Source organism: Mytilus trossulus, chromosome 14, assembly GCF_036588685.1.
Source record: "Mytilus trossulus isolate FHL-02 chromosome 14, PNRI_Mtr1.1.1.hap1, whole genome shotgun sequence".
Lineage (NCBI taxonomy): Eukaryota > Metazoa > Mollusca > Bivalvia > Mytilida > Mytilidae > Mytilus > Mytilus trossulus.
In genome coordinates, this window is record NC_086386.1 from 4,433,189 (window position 1) to 4,454,380 (window position 21,192).

General features: G+C 33.1%; 2 protein-coding genes across 3 annotated transcripts in view; one reads left to right on the forward strand and one right to left on the reverse strand.

Annotated features, from left to right (window-relative positions):
• Window positions 1-21,182, forward strand: part of LOC134697135 (integumentary mucin C.1-like) — a 165,220-nt gene extending 144,038 nt beyond the window's left edge. Inside the window, exons 2-6 of one of the 2 annotated variants that reach the window (XM_063559194.1) lie at window positions 18,068-18,163; window positions 18,670-18,816; window positions 19,062-19,214; window positions 20,092-20,241; window positions 20,979-21,182. In XM_063559194.1, coding sequence (XP_063415264.1) covers window positions 18,115-18,163; window positions 18,670-18,816; window positions 19,062-19,214; window positions 20,092-20,241; window positions 20,979-21,121 — 642 coding nt within the window. In that variant the 5' untranslated portion in view covers window positions 18,068-18,114 and the 3' untranslated portion in view covers window positions 21,122-21,182. The remainder of the gene's footprint in view (window positions 1-18,067; window positions 18,164-18,669; window positions 18,817-19,061; window positions 19,215-20,091; window positions 20,242-20,978) is intronic. The other variant, XM_063559193.1, reaches the window with a different exon arrangement.
• Window positions 1,819-12,028, reverse strand: LOC134696810 (uncharacterized). Its single transcript, XM_063558765.1, has 5 exons — window positions 11,848-12,028; window positions 11,348-11,543; window positions 9,448-9,590; window positions 8,632-8,743; window positions 1,819-1,933 (listed from the first exon to the last, which is right to left on the reverse strand). Exons 1-5 carry the CDS (start codon window positions 11,867-11,869, stop codon window positions 1,819-1,821), a joined length of 588 nt encoding a protein of 195 aa, XP_063414835.1. The 5' UTR covers window positions 11,870-12,028.
• Window positions 21,183-21,192: the final 10 nt, after the last annotated feature.

A 21,192-nucleotide genomic window follows, 5' to 3' on the forward strand; every position in this document is an offset into this window, starting at 1 on the left:
TCGATACCTACAGTTGAGAACGACTACGACAGGTAAAATGTGAGGGGTCGTCTCAAAAATTAAAACAGGGAGATCATTATTGATTTTATTGCTTTCATTGACAATGATACAACTTTCCTACAGAGTCCAAATGACTTGTATTTTTTAATTTATCTAAGTCACATTTCATGTTTTAAGACGTTGAGCTTTTAGCTGTCCTGTTGAAATTTGGAAAAATGAAAAGGACAAAGCATGTTTTATTTTAGTAAATATTTAATCAAACAATGTTTTATGTCTGTTGACAAGGGCAGCACATGCTTCAACAATGTCTGTCAGTTTTGGCCTTGAGTGCCTCCATAATGTCCTCAATACTTTTCAATTCACCAATTTGATGTTCCACTTCAATTCTGTATTCACCAATCACTCGATTAAGTTTTCTGCATTTTTGCGCCTGTCCTCAGTCAGGAGTCTCTGGTCATGAATGATTTTTAATTCTAGTTTCTTGTGTACAAATTGGAGTTCAGTATGTCGTTCATTATCACTGAACTAGTATATATATTTGTTAAGGGGCTAGCTGAAGGACACCCCCGGGTTGGGGAATTTCTCGCTGAATTGAAGACCAGTTGTTGACCTTTTGCTGTTGTCTGCTCTATGGTCGGGTTGTTGTCTCTTTGGCACATTTTTCTTTTTTATTTTATAACCAAAACTATGTACCGGAATTGAACATAGAGAAAAAAATATTGACCCGATGAAAACTAAACAAAATATAGCAATGGCAGGGTATAAAAAAAATCAACACAATTTTATCAACTTCTTGTAAGAAACCAAAAGGTCATTTTCAGGAACGGGGGAAGGACACTACGACGGAGGGACAAGGTATGTTGTTTTCTTGTCCAAAAAGAGTTTGAAATGTTTTAAACAAACTCTATAGTATAAACCAACAACTTAAAATATAAATTTAATATCATACGCAACTATGTATCAAAAAAAAATGCACTTCTTAAATGTTGTAACCTTGAAACGAGAAGTCAATTATATATATTTTTTAAAATTCATCAAGGAAAAACATCAACTCTCACAAGATATCTTGAAGCGGAGAAGTCCGTCGATGAAAAATAGATGTGATATTTTCCTTCCACTTCAACAATCATTATGTTTTTTTCGCTCCAGAAATTGAATATGTACATCAACTAAGGTGAAGTTCGGTGAAAAAACACCAAGTTGGTCGTGTTCACAAGTGTGATACGGACGGACGAACGGTCTTGAGAGTAATTATTTTTTACAAATTTTGAAAAATTTCATAAAACCTATTACACCAACGATCATTACTAGCATGCGGCAAATATTTGGTGAAGACTCACATAATCATTAAATTGAAGGGATGCATACTGATTGCAGTATAATTTTTTTTATCATTCAACATGAAATTTCTTCTAAATACATACAAAATAAGAAGATTATATGATAGAGATATATATATATTTATTTATTTATTTGGTTGATATATATTCTGAAGCTATATATAGTTAACTCAGTATATAACCGCCAATCCAATATGTTACGCAATGAGAATCGGAATGTTTTTTTGTCTTTGAGACGACCCATCCATTTTACCTGTAAACTGTAGGTGTCATTAGTCGGTGTCGAGAGATATTGAAAAGGTTTACTAGTCATAGTTGGTTGCCCATGTTAGCTCTCACTTCCAATGATGTGCAGGAGACGTGTTGCGAACTTTTGAGAAATAATTTGCAACGACAGAGTCTAGTAATTAACCTTTGGGACTATCTTAGGGCAAACCTACCTCAGATAAATCAATTGTGTAGGTTATCTCAAAAGTTACTAATTGTTTTCAATCAGGGGAGGACAGGGGTAGTCATCTCCTTTTTCCCATGCCTCTTCTGTTTTCGCACACCCTCCTCTCCTTTCCCCTTCTACCAGAAAAATATATATCTCCCTGTGAAAAAAGGTAAAAATAAAGTTTTGTTCATTTTGTATTTTAATACTGTGCAGTTAATTATAGTAGAATCATATTCAAAACAGTGTGGTCCTGGCCATTGATTGACGATCTAAATTATCCCATTGACTGGGACAGATTGGGTGAACGTTTTTCTGTTACGACCATTGCTCACTTCTTACTTATTATAGAATTTAAACTGTGGGGTCACCAAAGGTTCTTAACGCCTCTAATAGTAAAAGAATTCGAAAAATTATTCAGGAATAACCTTTATATTTTGATTTATATTATTGATATAAATCAACACATTGTATTATTCCGGATTCGTTTTTCGAATTGCTTTATTTAGGTGTTGAGAACCTTTGGTGACCCCACAGATTCAGTGTCTTTAACAAGTACATCATGAGTGAGCAGTGGTTGTTACCGACAAACGTTCACCTAATCTGTCCCAGTCAATGGGATAATTTAGGTCGTCAATCAATGGCCAGGACCACACTGTTTTGAATATGATTCTATATAATATGTACGACAAACGATTATGTTTGAAACAAAAACAGGAGCAACTTTAAACCCGCTTCGAAACATAACTTCGGAATTTTAAAAGATTTACATTGTACCAATACTTAGAAAAAAACACACATAATACCAATCACTTGCAACTGTCCAGTAACAACAAGGACCATCACTGAAACCCCCAAAAATGTTTTGAAAATAAATAAAAAAATTAATAATAGGCTATGTAATATGCCCATTTATAAAATTATAAACAAACTGCATGTACACACAAAGAGCTTTGTATTCGTAATCCGCCTACATGTCATAATTTGTAAAATGAATAAATAAATGGTGGTCTTAGTAATTAGATTAGAATAATTTAACTGTAGTTTCATTTTCTAAAATTAGTATTTTAATACATGTATTAATAGGTGTTTATGTACAGACTGGGTTGTCGTTTGTTCTTGTCTGTTATTCTGTTATACATTAGGCCGTAAGTTTTCTCAATTAAACTGTTTCACATTTTACAAGTCGGAGCCTTTTACAGCCGACTATACGTTATGGCTTTTTCTTATTATTGAAAGCCGTACGGTAGCCTATAATTGTTTTCATACACTTCATTTGAACTTTGGTGGATAGTCGTTTCATTGGCAATCAAACCACATCACCTTCATATTACAATGGTCGTAAACCAAAAATGTCAATTGTCCAATACGTTTCCTGCCTCCATAGACAGTAATAACCAATGACTGAAGATTTATTATAGATTGTTCGTTAGATATAATTATATGTGTGCAAGAGCTGGTCATCAATCATGTTAATTCAGGTCTAAACAGAAAACCCATTATTACAGAATTTTTACTGTATTTAACTTCCGGTTTTGGTTCAAAGGTGCTAGACAATGGATTTGCGTATTACGCGAAACATAAGATTTCAACAAGTTTAATGTTAAAGTTGCCATATTCAAATATTTTGGTATTGTTTCTATGAGTTTAACCGTAGAAAAGCTGAATATCCAATTGTCAACCGTAAAATATCATTTCACTGAATGCGCCGTCCGAAGTGAAAGAAATCTGAAGGGACTAGAGTTGACAATCTTGGATATGCACTGAAAGGGCCACATTTGTTTGATTATGCCGAACTGACAACAGAAATGCCTTTCGCCAACCATTGAACAAACATGGTAAAGATAATGTTGCTCATGTCTTAGTGTAGTAACGAATTGTCAAAACACCTACGTCAGAGATTTTTTTTGCGTCTTAAATGCCTCATATGTATAGCACGAGGACGACTCTTTCTGTAAAATAGTGAAAAGGACCGTTGGTGAAAGCTGTCCTCGGCACCAGTTGGATTACAAATACTTGGCTGAATAGTGGAAGATATTAGCAAGCAAAATCAAGGGAATTGTGCAAATGATGATACAAGCATGAAAATTAGAACGAAGCATCATTATTATGTACTTTTTAAGAATATACTGCTGGCCATAAGAAAATTTCATTTTTTCAAGATGGCCACCACCTTTTCTAAAAAGGCTGTTTTTTCCAGATCGAATTAATTATTTTTCTGGAAAACGTTTTCTTTGACCTTCTTCGAGTAAAAAAATATTAACAGGTTTGAAGGATACCTTCTTTAAATGTGACGTATATACTAGAAATAAATATTTGACAAGTTCTGGGTTTGCGCATGCGTGAAAATGTTACAAAATTCACACACACACATTTGAACTATTTATTACATGCTTAGCGCTTTTGAATTTTTAACGATGTTATGAATTTGTTTGATGACATTTTTTAGGTTATGATACACATGCGTGTAACAATTTCGCGCATGCGCAAACTATTTGTAAATTAAGAACGAATAAAACGCACTTCAAGGGCACAATAATGGAATAACAGATGAGAATTTGAATTTCTTAAACATATCCTGGATCATCATTCATTCCTCTAAGCAGCTAAGCTCTTCTGTTCGAGTATAAAGTGTTACGTCTTTGATGCCACTGTTTGAAACACGCCCTTTCAGTTGCAATGATCAAGCAGTCGATTGAAAAAGATGGTTAACTTTCTAAATATCGGACAAACATCAATTATAGCTTCAGATAAATAAACCCTTTGGTATTTGCTAAGCAATTTCAGTTGGATTGGTCAGATTTGTACGGAGAACATAATTTTATCGTCATGTTTGCTGGATTGTACATTACAATGGCTTGTTTTAAAATTCTGAGTGATATATTGCGTGATAGTTAATGGACATGTGCCCTCATTAAAGCCGATATTGCAACACCTAGAATGGCAGATGCTTTTCATGTATGCTCAAATTTAATAAGGAATAGACATGCGCATCAGATAACTGTATGTGGTTTGCTTGAATTGATAATGCCAGCCGTAATGAAAGCGTAATCATAGAAAATATAGTTCATGACTCTGTGACGTTCAAGTATGTGATCAACGGGTGTAAGGAAAGATAGTGATATCGAACACAGTTTAATTTTTGGCTTTATTAATGGCGAAGTAGTATTTTCAAACCAGGAGCATAATATTCAATTATAATTATATTTTTTCAGAGACAATGAAATGGAGAATGATTTTATCCATATTGTGTCAGTTGCAATATTTAGCATACTCACATTATAATGGAGTTTGGACGTCTGTCTGTGAAAGTATGCTTCCAAATCACTCATGTTTACCACAAGAGACGGGAAATCCGTACAAGCTTTCTTAAAATACAACATCTTATACCAACGGATCCGTTATTTCAGGTGAGTGTATAGATATAGGAAGATGTGGTGTGAGTGCCAATGAGACATCTCTCCATCCAAATAACAATTTATAAAAGTAAACCATTACAGGTCAATGTACGGCCTTCTTAAATAAATATTGTTTATCTTAAATAACAAAGGTGACATAATTGAATATTCGTATGTTGCAATGTAGAGAACATCATAAACAATCTTTCAATTCTGGACAATATGGAATAACACGAATTTATCAATTTCATATACTTAATATATCATGTACCTCTTAGTAGTAAATGATTTTGCAGATTAACTCAACTGTTACCCATTCAGAAAATCCTGACAAACATGCAGCGACATTCAACTGGATATCTCGTCGAGACTTGTAGGACAAATACGTATCGTGTATGTACATTAAGAAGAATATATTTGGGTAAAAAAATGGTTGAAATAAAAGATCACCTGAAAAATAAGGGATTTGGTTTGATGGCAAATGAGACAAATATTTACAAGATTATCTGTTGAAAAAAAAAAGAAATTTTGCGCCATCGCGTTCATGCTATATGCTATTCCTGGAGATATCAGGAACTACCAACAATCGGCAATCTTCGGATGAATCCGCTACTTTCCTTCAAAGAAGGTACGGAATCGGCCGAGTTGTGACGAACGGAACTACCAAATGACATCTAATGATCAACATTAAATATTTAACAAAAGCGAGTAAGCTCTCGCTCGTCCCTAGTATTATATAAATTCGATCACAATCAATGATATGCAATCGACTTAAAAGTCTATATATAAAAAAAAAATTTAAAAAAAACACGTTTTAGGATAAAGTTGTAATATTCAGGTCAAAACAAAAGAGTGCGTATAGACAGTCGTAAAATAAAATTCAAAATGTCATTATGTTTTATAATGGTTATATTGTATCAACTTAAAATGAAATACAACTGAGTTCAGGTTGGTAACCTATTATGAAATAGATTGAGGCCGGATTAACATTAGTAATATCAAAATTTGTAATAAGTTAAGATATCGTGAAGCCAAAGGGATCCTTCAACGCAATTTGGAAACATTGTCAGAAGTAGCGTTCAAACCAAAATGAATCTGATAAAGTTAATAGAATGAGAAAAAACGACAATCGAAAAATATTTGCAAACCGAAAGAGTTTGTATAATCTATATTTGATTCATGTTACCCCATCCTAAGGTAATGGTTCGGGAACTGCTGTCGTACACATACATTTGTGCATCTGTATATGTATTCATATATGATAACAAATATAAATTGTGTTTATATTTATGTTTATTTTAAATAACTTTTGATATTTTATACATTAGATCTACAGTTGTTAAGCGGTACGATGTTTATTGGACAAATATACAATCAGCATTACTCAGTATACAAATGGAATCACACACATCAGAATAATAAAGAAGTGAGATGAACTGCACCAGAACTAACACTCAAACCTTTTATTTATTTATTTTTTATTTCGAAAATATTATGAAATCTAAATTTTCCTCAAAACAGTGTCAGATAATTTTTTAATTGTTCAATATTATTGTATATGAACGATAAAATATTTTATTCAGTATTTTTTTTAGCAGACCAAAAATATGAAAAAGAATACCAAAGAAGCAACCGAAATTCATTAGTGCAATAAAACTCACAATAAACTGGAAACAGAAACCTGAATAAAGAATAAACAACCATAAAACATACACTCAGTCTGACTGCATATAAAAAGTAAAATCACAAAAGTACTGAACTTTGAGGGAAATTTAGATTGATTTTAACAGGCATTTGAAATCATTTAAAGAACTTAATCCTGAGATGTCAATGCATCGACGCTAAAACTTATTCTTGAACAGGATAGGCGACTCAAAAAGGCGAAAGATATTTTGTATGTCCCTGTAGACACACTGTACAAAGTAAAAACACAAAAATACTGAACTCCGAGATAAATTCAAAATGGAAAGTCCCTAATAAAATGGCAAAATCAAATAATAAAACAAATCAAACTAATGGTAAATTCTTTTTGTAACGCCAAAACAGGTTTTTTTTTTTTTTTATCTAAAGGCATTTAACGTTTTCTAAAATAATGTGCTTCGGTATTTACGCGATATGGTCTTTAGTTTTTAGGTAATTAAGGCCGTTATCATTTAGGAGCTTGTTTGTGATGAATACTGCCCGCTTGCACCTAACACATCTCTAGTGTTAAAATCCATAACATTAACCCATAGAATTCTTCAAGATGTTTTTGGACTTGCTCTTCATATGAATCATAGTAAATGTCTTCATACTAAGTGATAAATGAAAAATGTAAATTAAAAAAGAGGTACCAGACAAAAGATATCGGATTGAAAATGGATTACAAGTATATCATTAATATTTGATGTGATAATTTGTATCTTTTTAGAAGATTCGGTCTAAATCCCTTAACATTAAATACCATGAATATAAGGGGATGGGTAAAGGGAAAGTGAGAAAAACGTCGATTAGACAAAAACTGAATGACATAAACAGACATCTAGATACAATTTATCTGTTCTGCATTAGACTGAAGTAATCAATTAAATACTTTACAACTTGCAACATCAACGCATGCAGAATTTCGTTTTTATTTTTATTTCATTTGCTACACGTATATTATAACCGTTTATCCGATCAACGACTGTACGTATTTCAACATTTCACATGTCTGCGTTAGTTCCCTTTCTTGTATAGAGCGATACGTATTTACATAAACTAGGTTACAGTTGGTCCTTGTCAGTAAGGTAAGAGTACAATTCACCTGGACCTTGTATACCCTGTAGAAAGTATATAAACCGAGACATTAATTTTATATGTGTTTAATAAACATAGTAAATATAAGCAAATTAAAAGTAAAACTATTACAAAAACCAAGTGCTCAGAATTACATCTTACAAAGATCAGAAGTGTTGTACACGAAGCATTGGCACGAATGCGTCGTATGTATGTACCGATTATGATTCAAGCTACTTGTATATTAGATAGAACTGAATAAATTTTACTTGATTGGCTGGTAATAACTCCATATTTGCTATAGCACAAGATGATATTTCAAGATGAGTAAAAGCGTATTTTGTAATGCCAATATGAAGGGCTTCAACAGAAACTTAAATGGTGTTGCGTTCAAAAATAAATAAAACGAACTAAAACAAAAATGATTTATGACTGTTATGCTATAGGCAACATAATGAGATCCACTAGTGAAGCAAAATCTGCTCAATCCCAAGTTTGTGTGGATTTCGATTGCGTCTTGATCAGTCTTGTTTTCAATTTAATGTAAAGTGGACGGTTTGTCTTTTCGTCATCTTTTGTTTATTTATTTTGTCATGGCGTTGTCAGTTTCTTTACCTAAAATGAGAGTTTTTAATGTCTCCTTTTTGTTCGTCTTTTTGTTTCAAACATGGTAGACAAAGAGATATCACACTACTCAACTTACTGACATAAATCAGCTGTCTTATCACTTAACGCAGCTATATATGGAGCCGTACAGATGGAATAACTGTCCACAAACATTTTGGCAGCTATGCATGATTCAAGTCCAAGGAAATCTGCAAACAAAATTATAAAATAACAATTGTTATAGAATTTTAACCCATCATTGTTAGGTCTGCAAATATTTGACTCATTCATATAATAATACAGAGTTCGTGCTACGTTGTTGAAGATCACACGCGTACGGTGAACTATTGTGTCTTGTATTAATTCCCTGCGGTCTTTGATTGATAGTTATCTCATTGCAATATACCACATCTCTTTTTTTATATTCGTTCATGTATATGAAACCATACTTTGATATATATCATTGTTAGATAATTGGTACAGGTCGTTGGGCATACCGCAACATGATTTACAATAGATTGGGTTCAAATCACATCGAGGGAAGATATGAATTTTCTGCGTCAATTTTAAAGATCTAAAATTGTATGGTTAACCATTATATGTCACAAACTGTAAAGTGTATATGGCAACTTTGAATTGGATTGAAATATGCGGAACTCCTGAACTCTATAGTATATCCGACTGAAAATATTTGACGTGTGTTATATTTAAGTACCTAGTATATATTCATCAGAAAGAAATATTAAGAATCAAACCAATCAAGTTTAGGAAGACTGAGTACTGACACCATCGTGTTTGAAAAAGACGTCAAAAATAAGTCCACAAGAAACTTCGGTTCATAATATGAGCAACACGATCCACCCCTATAGCAACACAATCCATCCCAAACTAAGTATAGTTTTGACCAATTTACCTTCTTTATGTGCACACATTTCCGTCAACTGTTGCTTCAGGGTCTGTTGCCCAGGAAGATAAGAAGACATGCGCTTTAGGTAGGAACAGCTTTGTATTTTCTCTGGAACATAACAGGACAGCAATTGCTGATTCCCCATGTCACTGAAATATAAAATGAAAACAAAATCGAAAATCGAAAATTAAATAGTTCTGATGATAAGGTAACATGTAAAACGAAAATAACACTTTATAAATCGTATGCGACCGAAACGCTTAAAATTCTAGATTTTCTTCATTAAGCCTCGGTCTCACCTTAATGGATAGCTCGAACGGATGCCTAACGGATAACTTTTTTTCAATCCGTTCATGTCCGTTAGACGTCCGTTCTTATCCGTTAGACGGCCGTCCATATCCGTTGCATGTCCGTTTAGCGTACGTTTTATCCGTCGACGTCCGTTCTGTCCGGTGGAAATTTTTTAGCATGTTCCAAACTTCGAACGGACGTCCAACGGATGAAATGTCCGTTGAACGTCCGGTAGGTGTCCGTTTTGTACGGTACTCGTTCGTTTCGTTTCCGTTTTGTACGGTACTCGTTCGTTTCATTTCCGTTTTGTATCCGTTACGTGTCCGTTATACATCCGTTGGAGGTCTGGAAGATAAATTCACCAACGGACTTCTACTGGACGTTTAACGGATAAAAAAAGATGTTGAAGGAATGAGAAACGGACTTCAGCCGGACGTATAACGGATAAAACGGGTGATGAACGGATTTGAAACGGATAAATGCCAATTGAAAATTTCGCGTCAGAAATGCAAATTATTGGTATGTCAGATTTTATAAGTTCATGAATTCTTATTATTCATAATTGATCTTAGAGTAAGGGCACGTCTTCACAATCAAGCAGCTCTTATTCAGGCTAGACACTGCCCTTTGGCGGCATTTTGAAGAACAAATCAAAACCAGTTAAACAGAACGATTTTGAATATTTATGCGATTTACATGTATCATTATTGTCGCCTTTAATTTTTCCGTATATCTTGTTCATCCGTTTTATCCGGTACGTTTCCGTTAGGTGTCCGTTTTATGCGGTACTCGTCCGTTGGTATACGTTCGAGATCTGTTCTGTCCGGTACGTTTCCGTTTCTCGTACATTGCATATCCGGTGTGTGTCCGTTATGCATTCGTTACGCGTCCGTTTTATTTGGTCAGTACATCAACGGACTCCCGACGGATAACAATTTTGTCAACGGACAACTTTTATTTTCATCCGTTAGGCGTCCGTTCGTGCTATCCGGTAAGGTGTGACCGAGGCTTTATAGGAACACTCAAAACTGGATGCTTAAAAGTCAACTGTTTTATAAATTAAACAGTTGAAGAGTAATAAGACTCAAAATTTAGCCACATCCATTAAAGTTCAACTTTGCCGGGGAAGATTTTACATATTAATAAACCCTGTTTAATTTGATTTGATTATAGTTTGTATTGTTCCTTTGCTTCGTAGTTGATAAATGGATGAATTCGTCTAGCTGCAAAACGTGCATGCCAATCAGGGAGAGAAAATTGTAAAATGTGATATGCATATGCATATGTACACCAGAACGACAAGCTGAACTAGATTGTTACCGTGCTTGTTAACAAAGTTACAGCCCACCGGGAAACATGTTGTTCTAGCTGGGCATATTATTTAGACTCCAAAACAAATAGTTGTAATTTGATTTTACTCATAAATGACGTGTGCTTACCGGAGAAACAACAATTTGATATTCTGATGCCTTTTATAGTTTACCAGGCGGTGTCGGATTTGTTAATTGTTCAGATCGAAAAGTGGCCTTACATGTGGAATTATACAATATCTTTTTATTACATATAGGAAACGGATATGCCAATCCAAAAAGTGTTTTAAAAACATTCAACATACTTGCAAGCTGCTTCAATAAATTGAATTCCACCAGTAGATATGTTGATTTTGCCAGTAAATTTTTCAACACACTGCAGAAATTCACAACAGTCAGTACAGTTCTGGTCAGTAAGATGTATGCTGGTCAGTAATGGCGATCTAGATGTTGGCAATGTATGTATGACCAGGAACAAACAGCACAAACACCCCATAAACGCTGTAAACAGATGTGTAATCTTTTACATTCACGACTGAATGCCAGATATTGGTGATTTATATACCCTGACTTAAACATATGAGAAATTGATCTTAAAAAGAATAACGGATCAGATGCACACCGACATCTGAAGTTTATATGTGAAATGTGCAGATTATTGATATAAGCCTATAAAAACTATATTTACTTGTGAAATTATATTCGCGAATGTTAATTGTTGAAATTCATTAAATGATCGATACAGTATATTTGAAAGAAAAAAAATCATGTTCCTTTTCATTCATAAAATATGATTGTGGTTTACCTGTTGTTTGATAACGACCCATCGCTTCCTCCGTAGTGTCTGTTTAATGATATTCTATTACATAAGATATAAGTATTTTATCCGCCTATGTTGACATTTCGCTGATTCATTTATTTAAATGTATATCTTGCTAAATAATACCGTTATGAATGAATTTGCATAGAGAAGATATAAAATAGAATACCAATGTACAAATGTTCTCTTAAACAAAACATCAATTTGTCCTGCAGTAATATTTTAAATAAACGCCTATGTCTCGAAATATTTTAAATTTAAATTTGTATGAAAATCAGAAGAAGATAAATGAAATGTAGGAAACAATTAAAACACATTTTATTCAAAATCGGGTTTTTAGATTTATCATAAATACATTTATTTATCATGGGAATGTTTATTCTGTTAAGAGCTCTTCAAACGACTGCTAAGATCTATTCAAGTTTTGAATATAAGCAAATACACATTAAGTCAGCCAGTTGTTTTAGGTGTTCATAAAATATTCAAAACCTAGGAACTATATCAATTCTAGGGAGATTCCCATTACATTAGAACATCATCAAATCTATGCTTGATTATTGGTATCGCTTGATTCTAGATTTACTCTTTTAAAAGATGCTTGTTACTGCACAAAATCTGTTTGAAGAAAAACAAATTCTTAATGTCTGTTCTTGAAATTATCTCAGATTTCTCTATAAATTATATAGCTTAACAATCACAAAAGTTTAAGTTTTAAAAATATATATAATCTGATAAAGTGTAATGAATGGAACAGGGACATATATTAGGATATAAAGAAACACCAATAAAAACTACACAAAGATTATCTTCTTAATGTTCTAAAGTAAGTAAATGTTAAATGCCTCAGTCTGTAATTGCTGCAGAGTATACAAAATTTAATTTCAAAATACAATGTAAAAATAGTTCATAAAATAATTACCTTGGTAAGAAGAGAAAAACACAATACGAGCCCCGTTTTGTGCTAGACTGACACAAGCACAAGTTACTTGCTAATTTTCTTAGTACAAAGAAAGACGAGGCTTATTCGGGAACATTATTTTGATTCAAACTCTGCTAACTAACCAGGCAAATGTGAAAAGATCTTCGTGGCCATTCTGTCATCATTTAATTTTTTTGGTAATGACAAATCAGATACTGGAAAAAAAACATCCATATTATCACATAGTGTAATAATTTTCTATATCTTCTCTATTCTTCAAAATCAAATAAAAAATTAATTTTATATGATATTATCAATAATCATCAACCTTTTTTTCTGTAAATTCAAAGTGTTTTGATATGTTTTGCACATGGAAATGAGTAGTGTGAATACTTCAAGAGACACAAGTCAAGACGAGCATTACAACAGTCAAATGGAAATATATGTTTACCACCATTCATATGCAATTAAGTAAGATATCACATAACCATTAGAGTGATGTAGGAAGCTGCCATTTTGTGCCATTTTGTTATAACCAGCTTAAAAGTTTGAGAGAAATTAAGTAAGAATTAAAATGAAATCTACAGCGATTTGTGCAACATTTTGTCAAAAAATTCAAATCACGCTGCGTCATGAAAGAATATAATGTAGAACAATAAATTCTCCAATAAATGGTCGAATATTCTGCATGCAAACAGTTGAATATTGATACAAAATATGATTCTGAGATGATAAACACTACTTATGTACATTTGGAAACCTCTATAAAGTCGGAAAACTATTACATTTGTAGTGCATGCCTAAAAAGTACAAATTTGGAGAGAATGAGAGGTGTAAATGGGCCTACATGGATCTTATAATGAAAACAAATCCTATCATGATTTTCTTGATAGAGGGTTGCTGCTCACAAGGAAGCTATTAAACCAAGAGTTCCAAATGGTGAAGATGAAATCATCCCTTTCTAAATTTTACGGAGGGCATCACGAGTTAGTTTACCATTATGAGATAACCCTTTCACAGATTACATCGGATGTGTTTCTTAAGTCTTAACTACAATGCCCTTCCCTTTCATGAATGTGACCTACCAAATTAAGTCTATGTACTGAATGTGTAAGAACACGACTGGTGCCACATGTGGAGCAGCATCTGCTTACACTTTCAGAGCACCTGAATTCACCCCTAGTTTTTGGTGGGGTTCGTGTTGCTTATTCTTTAGATTGCTATGTTGTGTCATGTGTTCTATTGTTTGTCTGTGTGTCTTTTTCATTTTTAGCCATGTCAGTTTATTTTCGATTTATGAGTTTGACTGTCCCTCTGCTATCTTTCGTCCCTCTTTTATGTCTAGTGGCAAATATGTCATGCATGTTCAGAACAAATATGATAAGTTGAACACATAATAAGGATTTGAGCTTTAAGACTTGCCTGTGAAAGCAATGGTTATGATTGAAAGAGGCGGACATTTTGCCATGCATAACTATGGAACCTAAATGGAGTTGATACAAGCCTAGGGTTCTTAACGTTTAGAGAGCATAAAGGGATTTGATTGATTAATTGACTTTATACATGTATTTTGCATAAGTAAGTAGTCTTCAACCATTGATTTAAAATTATGCTCTCGGGTCATATGTTGGCAAAACAAAGTTACTAGTAGAAAAAAATTCGATAAGATATTATTTAAAACGCAATATAGTAACTAAGCCGAGAGAAACAAATCTTTTTCAACTGTTTTTTAAAAGTTCGCTCTTATGTTGTACTGTTACACCACTGTTGCATGTTTGGGTGAAGGTTTAGATCCCGTTAAAAAGTTTAACTCCGCCAGATTATGTATGTATGTGCCTTTTCCAAGTCAGGAGCCTATACTTCAGTGGTTGTCGTGTATTGCTGAGTTACGTATTTGTTTTACGTTGATGTTCATTTTTCTGCAAATTGTTTAGGCTGTTAGTTGTGTCGCTTGAATTGTTTAACATTTGTTATTTCGGGGTCTTTTACAGATAACTATGCGGTCAGTACAGGCTTATATCATTGTTGATTTCCGTGTCAGTCGGTGTCTTGTGGAGAGTTGTCTAATTGACAATCATGCCAGATCTTCTTCTTTTTTATATATCTGAATATTTTTGAAACACAAGTTGTTTGATCAGCACCTAGTGACAAATATTTGATACATATTCAGGAAGACAAACATTTTGATCAACTCAATATGTTGATGTTGCAAGGTTTGTTAACAGAGATGAGAGGCAGGAATTAGACGGCCACTGAAAAGAAGTATGTTGGAAAAGGACATTTTTCTTCGTTGCAACAGACCAACTTCGGACTATATCTATACTCCTTATCATGGGAATTGGTACAAGAGTCCTTAAGCGGTTATAGTATGGTCCTCTCCATACATGAGACATCAGAATTACTGTCAATACTGACATTGCTAGACTTAGAATTTATAGATCTCGCATAGCAAAACAACTCTCGAGCAAGGGTTTTACTGATGACAAAAGCGATGAAAGTCAAGGAAAAAAGTTCTTCCAAATACTGCCCACGTTCAACATGATAAATATTCTGGCAAATTGTGCATCATTATGAACTGGTTAAAAACAAGTTCTTGATCGATTTAGTTTTGTTTGGATGCAGTTTGTTCCAAACCTTGACGTTGTTTCCGAAGAACCATTTACTACAATCTTGTGTTGCTAACTGTAAAGGTCAGGTATAATGTCCTGTCCGGTTCAAGCTTATTTTGGTTTTTGTAGGTATTTACTCTTGTCTATAGAATTGAGAATGGAAATGGGGAATGTGTCAAAGAGACAACAACCCGACCATAGAAAAAATACAACAGCAGAAGGTCACCAACAGGTCTTTAATGTAGCGAGAAATTTCCGCACCCGGAGGCGTCCTTCGGCTGGCCCCTCAACAAATGTATACTTTGGCTACAAGTTCGTTTGTTATTTGCATGATGAGTATAGCTTCTTTTCTTCTTGTTTGCGGACTTTTTCATCTTATTAACACATAATAGTCCCAGATTTACGCAGCATTTATTTAAATTTAAAAATAGAAAAACTTGTGGTCACTGTTATTACAGTACGTAAATATGTACATATTCTAAATTTTTTTTTTTTCTAGAGTCAGCGTTTATAATTTCCGTTATTCAGAGGAAGGGCGGCTTGTAAACGGATGTTTATCGTTTTAAGAAAGGGAAAATACGCACATACAAATGTCTGACCTTCAATCAGTTAATCAGTGCGTCCAATATAAATACTTGTTAAAATAATTTCTGATATTTGGAAATAACATCGTCTTAGTTTGTTTTAGATTTTTGAGTTTGACTGTCCCTTTGGTATCTTTCGCCCCTCTTTTGTCAAACTGAATAATTGTTTTACTGCAGTCTGCCAATCAGTTTATACGTTAGTTGTCTACATTTGCCTGATTTTCTAATTAGTTTGTGTATAAAGATAATTGCAGCTGCTACTTCGGTTCCATAATTGCACAGAAGTTATGGCCCCTAATTACAGAAAATTGCTAGAAATTATCAGTTGTGTCTGGTATTAATTGCACAGAAGTTATGGCCCCTAATTACAGAAAATTGCTAGAAATTATCAGTTGTGTCTGGTATTAATAACACATATATATTAAATATCTTCAATATTTTCAAATTTTACATAAACATTTGTTATTTCAAGTGATCCGAGACCTACATCTGAGTCTTGTGTTAATGGAATGTGCTTCATGAGGGTTTACATTTACAAATTAGTCTTATTTGATTTTGCCATGTGATTATGGACTTTTCGATTATATTTTCCTCTGAGTTCAATAGTTTGTGATTTTACTTGTTGACATTCTTTGTATATAAATGATTTATCAAGAAGCCCAGCAAGTATTTACATTGCGTGTAAACGCTAATTCCTAGCTTATGTTTAGCGTCAACTACCGTACTTATTTAATCTTTGAATAAAGGTTCAATTGAAGCACATGTTGTTGAAAAAGCATAACGGACGTGTTAAGGGGTGGAGGCAGCAGAATGCCTGCCATCGTATGGGGCTATGTACATATATATTATTTTTATGGTTAGTGTATTTAGTGCATGTCCTCCTCCAAAAGTTCCCTTTTATTCCCTTTCCCCTTTTGCAAAATTATGGATACATATCTGATTAATAAATGTTTCTTTACATGACATGCACAGGAAAGATGTATAATATAAAGTAAATGTTTTAATTGGATGATTGCAAAATATATACACCCATTTTTTAAAAGATATACACTAGCCTGTTTGCTTCAATTGTGTATTTCAGAGGAGTTCCCGTTGAAGGTATGTACTAACACATATGATTTAAAGTGACAGATTGGATTATCATTTTCCTTCTATGTATTGTTTACTGCTGTGTACTTTTGTAATTTAAGCTAAATTTTTCCCCAATTTTTGGTACACCTGATTTTTCATGTCTTTCTACCTGTGTTCTTGTTCACCGTTCCTTTTTGAGTGGTTGTATTATATGCAACCATATCCCATCTTATCTATTTTTTGTTTCATCTCGATGGAAGTTAAACATCGTCGTTCTTATTCTGGCGGCGTTGGCGTTGACGGCGACGTCAACAATATGTTAAAAGATTGAATGTATGTAATTTATGGGAAACTTACATAGCTTATTTAAAGGTAAGTCATTTTGTTGTTTGGAATGTAGTTGAAACAGTATTAGCATTGAAACATTTATTTTATTTCATGACGCTAATTTAGCCCGAATCTCAGTTTGAATGATGTAATACTAAAAAGTGTTTGCTCAGTTTAAATGAATATGTTTATGATAAGGTCGGTTTAGAATGAACCTGTTGTGACATTCAATGGTGATAGATATGCAGTTGTATTAACATTGGAATATTTCATGAGCATCTATTTTATGGTATATTGCCTTTAAATCGTTTGCTTTGTTTGAATGATAACGTGTGTAATTAGGTCGTTAAATAAATAACCATTTATGGTCATGGTAAGTCAATGATATTATATATGCAGTTGTATTAGCTTTGATTTATCTAGTTTATAAGTAAAGTATCTGGCCTCACTTCTTCAGTCATCATGTTCTATTGACTTTGAAATGTTTGCTTTGTTTAGATATTAAATTTTGTGAATAAGTCAAGTAAGGCATTGATTAACATATCTCGTTTTCGAGGCTATCATGAAGCATTAATTCATAGTTCAATTGAACTCAATTATGACAATTACATACAGGCGATACATCTCTGCGTGTATAGAAAATACAAATTCATATATTTAAACAAATGACTGACTTTACTTGTTTATATTTTTAGGGGCATGAAGATATTGGAATATTTTTTTTAGCATACCACCATTAGAAATGAACATCTGGGCCATTCTTCTTGCAGTTGTTGTGAGTTTAGGGATTGGTAAGTATTCTACATCACATCAGTTATATCACTACGGTTTGAAAATTAATATTGGTGGGGTTTTATTTGGAGAACGCTTCCACAAACAATAACAAAACCATAATCAAGACGTGTTGCAATAAACTTAGATGTGGAAGTAGTTTTGCCTGCACAACTTTGATTCGGAGATATTGATCCCATAACTCAATTTTACTGGGGTTTTTTTTACAATGATGAGTGATTTCAGGTTTATATTGGTTATTGTTTTTTTATATGAGTTACTAAGTGAAATCATATATCTTGTACATTTGGTTTCAGGATTGAAGTGAGATACTAAAAAAACCAAATAGGACAAGGTAAATTAGCATTATCCCTTAAACTGTTTGAAAAATGTGTTGAACTCATTGAGAAATCTTTAACTTTGGCTTCCCAATCATTGTTTTTTTTAATCCTTATTTAACATGTGAGAAAGAAATTGCAATTTAACAATCAATTTCCTACTGTCAAATAAATTTACATTTTTTAAGGATTAGCGGAGGATTGCCATGTAGCCCCTATATTCCGTAAGGACTGTGGATGGATTGGAATTACTCCAGAGAAATGTGAATCACAGGGATGCTGTTATGATTCAAGTATTACTGGAGGAGCTAAATGGTGCTTTAAAAAAGCAAAAAGTAAGTATGAGTATTAATAGTGTCTTTTTTAAAATATATGCATGTTGATGGTTTACAAGCAACGTGTTTAGCCAAAGCGTACAGAAAACTACAATATTTTTGTTTGTTTCGGTTTTCTTTTGTTATTTGGTGTTGTCATGGCACAAATTGTAGAAACTTTTTTCGGCTGAGATTGATAAATTTATTACTTACCATAAAATGGAATTTCTCTAAATTTTGATCTTATTCATTTTTTTTTTACCCAGGTGATCATGAATGTGAGGTTTTGCCTAAATACCGTAAGGAATGCGGATATTTCAACATCACAAAAGACATTTGCGAGGGAAGGGAATGTTGTTTCAACTCGAACGCACGTGGTGAAAATGTGAAATGGTGTTTCCAAAAATCAGATGGAGAAGGTACTTATTTGTTTAAATTATCATTATATTATTTGTATATAATGAATCCTTAGTATTACATAAATGCATCGTTCACTAATGTGGTTCTCACGTTTTTCTTGTTTCTCTTTTTTTTTTTATATAGAATAGACTGTTTTCGTTTTCCTGTTTTAATTGGTTTAAATTTGTAATTATTGTGACCCTTTATAGCTTGCTGTTTGGTGTGTGTCAAGTCTCCCTGTTGATTGCAGTTCTTTGATCTATTATGGTTTACCTTTACAAATTGCGACTTGGATGGAGATTTGTGTCATTGAAACTCATACCACAATGGTATGATCTGATATTATTTGACATGACTTGTGATTGACTCATGCTCATATAGTATTCTTTCGGTCGATATATTATGAATACATTTTATATCAGAACCTATCAAAGGAATAGTGTTTTGCCTTTTAATGTTCATCAGAAGACTTGACAAATATTGCCATGTTTAAAACGAAAAAAGGCGACATATTGGAATATTTCTATTTGATAATAATAACCATTCAAATATTATCTTAGAAGTGTCAATTATATGTTTTGTAATTAAAGTACAAATTCAAACTTTTTGTAAGCTGACATAATTTTATTTCAGTACTGATATTTTCTATGGGGTATCGAATCTGCTGTGAAAAACAGTCCAGACATTGATTGTTAAAACAATTGTGTACTTGTTTAATATGTAATGAATAAAAATATTTTCTGTTTGTAATTAGTAGTTTATATAAGGTTTTGTCAACTTTTTTATTTTGACGTAGAGAATAAAACACTTACATAAATCAATTGCTTTGCCACTTTCAATAGGAGATGTTAAATATAATTTAGAACGTGTAATGATCTGATGTAAAATATTTGACAGAGGTATTAAACGAATGTCATGTAGCTCCTATATACAGAGAGGAGTGTGGATGGATTGGAATATCAGAAACAGAGTGTGTAAACAAGAGTTGCTGCTACGATTCAACTATACAAGACCCGGATGTCAAATGGTGCTTCAAAACGGCAATACGTAAGAAATTTAACATGTAATTTGACATCGTCACAGCATGAATTCTGCAGAATCGAAGCCTTGGCGGGCCAAGAAAGAAGAAAGAAAAAAGCATAACATGTACTTGTCATTAAACTATATTATTCAATAGTCTTATTCCACTTCGAAAGCTTTTTAAGATTTCTTCGAAAATGAAAATATGTCCCTCAGACATCACCTAACGTAGGAGCAATTGTACTCCCTTATTACAACAAGTAAAACTAGCGTGTGGTATTGCACAGGTGCATTCACGGACGTCAACTTATTAAAACATGATATTTCCTTTTGATTTGTAACAGTTGGGATACAACATGTCTGTCCTGGTGTTGTATCACTTTGTAAAAGTATCAGAGTATTAGAATTAAGAAATATTTTTCTTTTTTTTCAAAATGTTGTCTTGTTAACTGCAAAAACGTTGTGACAATTTTTTTCATTCAATTTAGCCATTTTTTAATTATGTGAGACGTGTTTTCTTGTTGTACCAACTAACTAACTTGAATAATATATATTTTTGTAAGTTTTGTTAAAGTCGATGCGTGTGTTATTTTAATATTACCATAATATTAAAGCAGATTTATTCTGTATGTTTCCTATTAATATTGTAAATAAACGATATTTAATCAGTTTGTCCTACTTCTAGTGAACCATTCTGGACTCTCCAGTGTTACCCTTTAAATGAAAAAAAGGCAGTTTTATTATCAACATTATACATTATTTAGGTGAATGTGAAGTTCTTCCAAACTACAGAACGGAGTGTGGATGGGAAGGTATTACAAAAGAAGCCTGTGAGACCGAAGGATGCTGTTGGAACTCAAATACATCTGGAGGAGCCAAATGGTGCTTCAAAAAGAAAAGCGCATAATCCAGTATTGTTCATCGAATATTTTTTTCTTTCTATGTTTATTAAAGTTAGTATATGACAAGTTTGTTTTG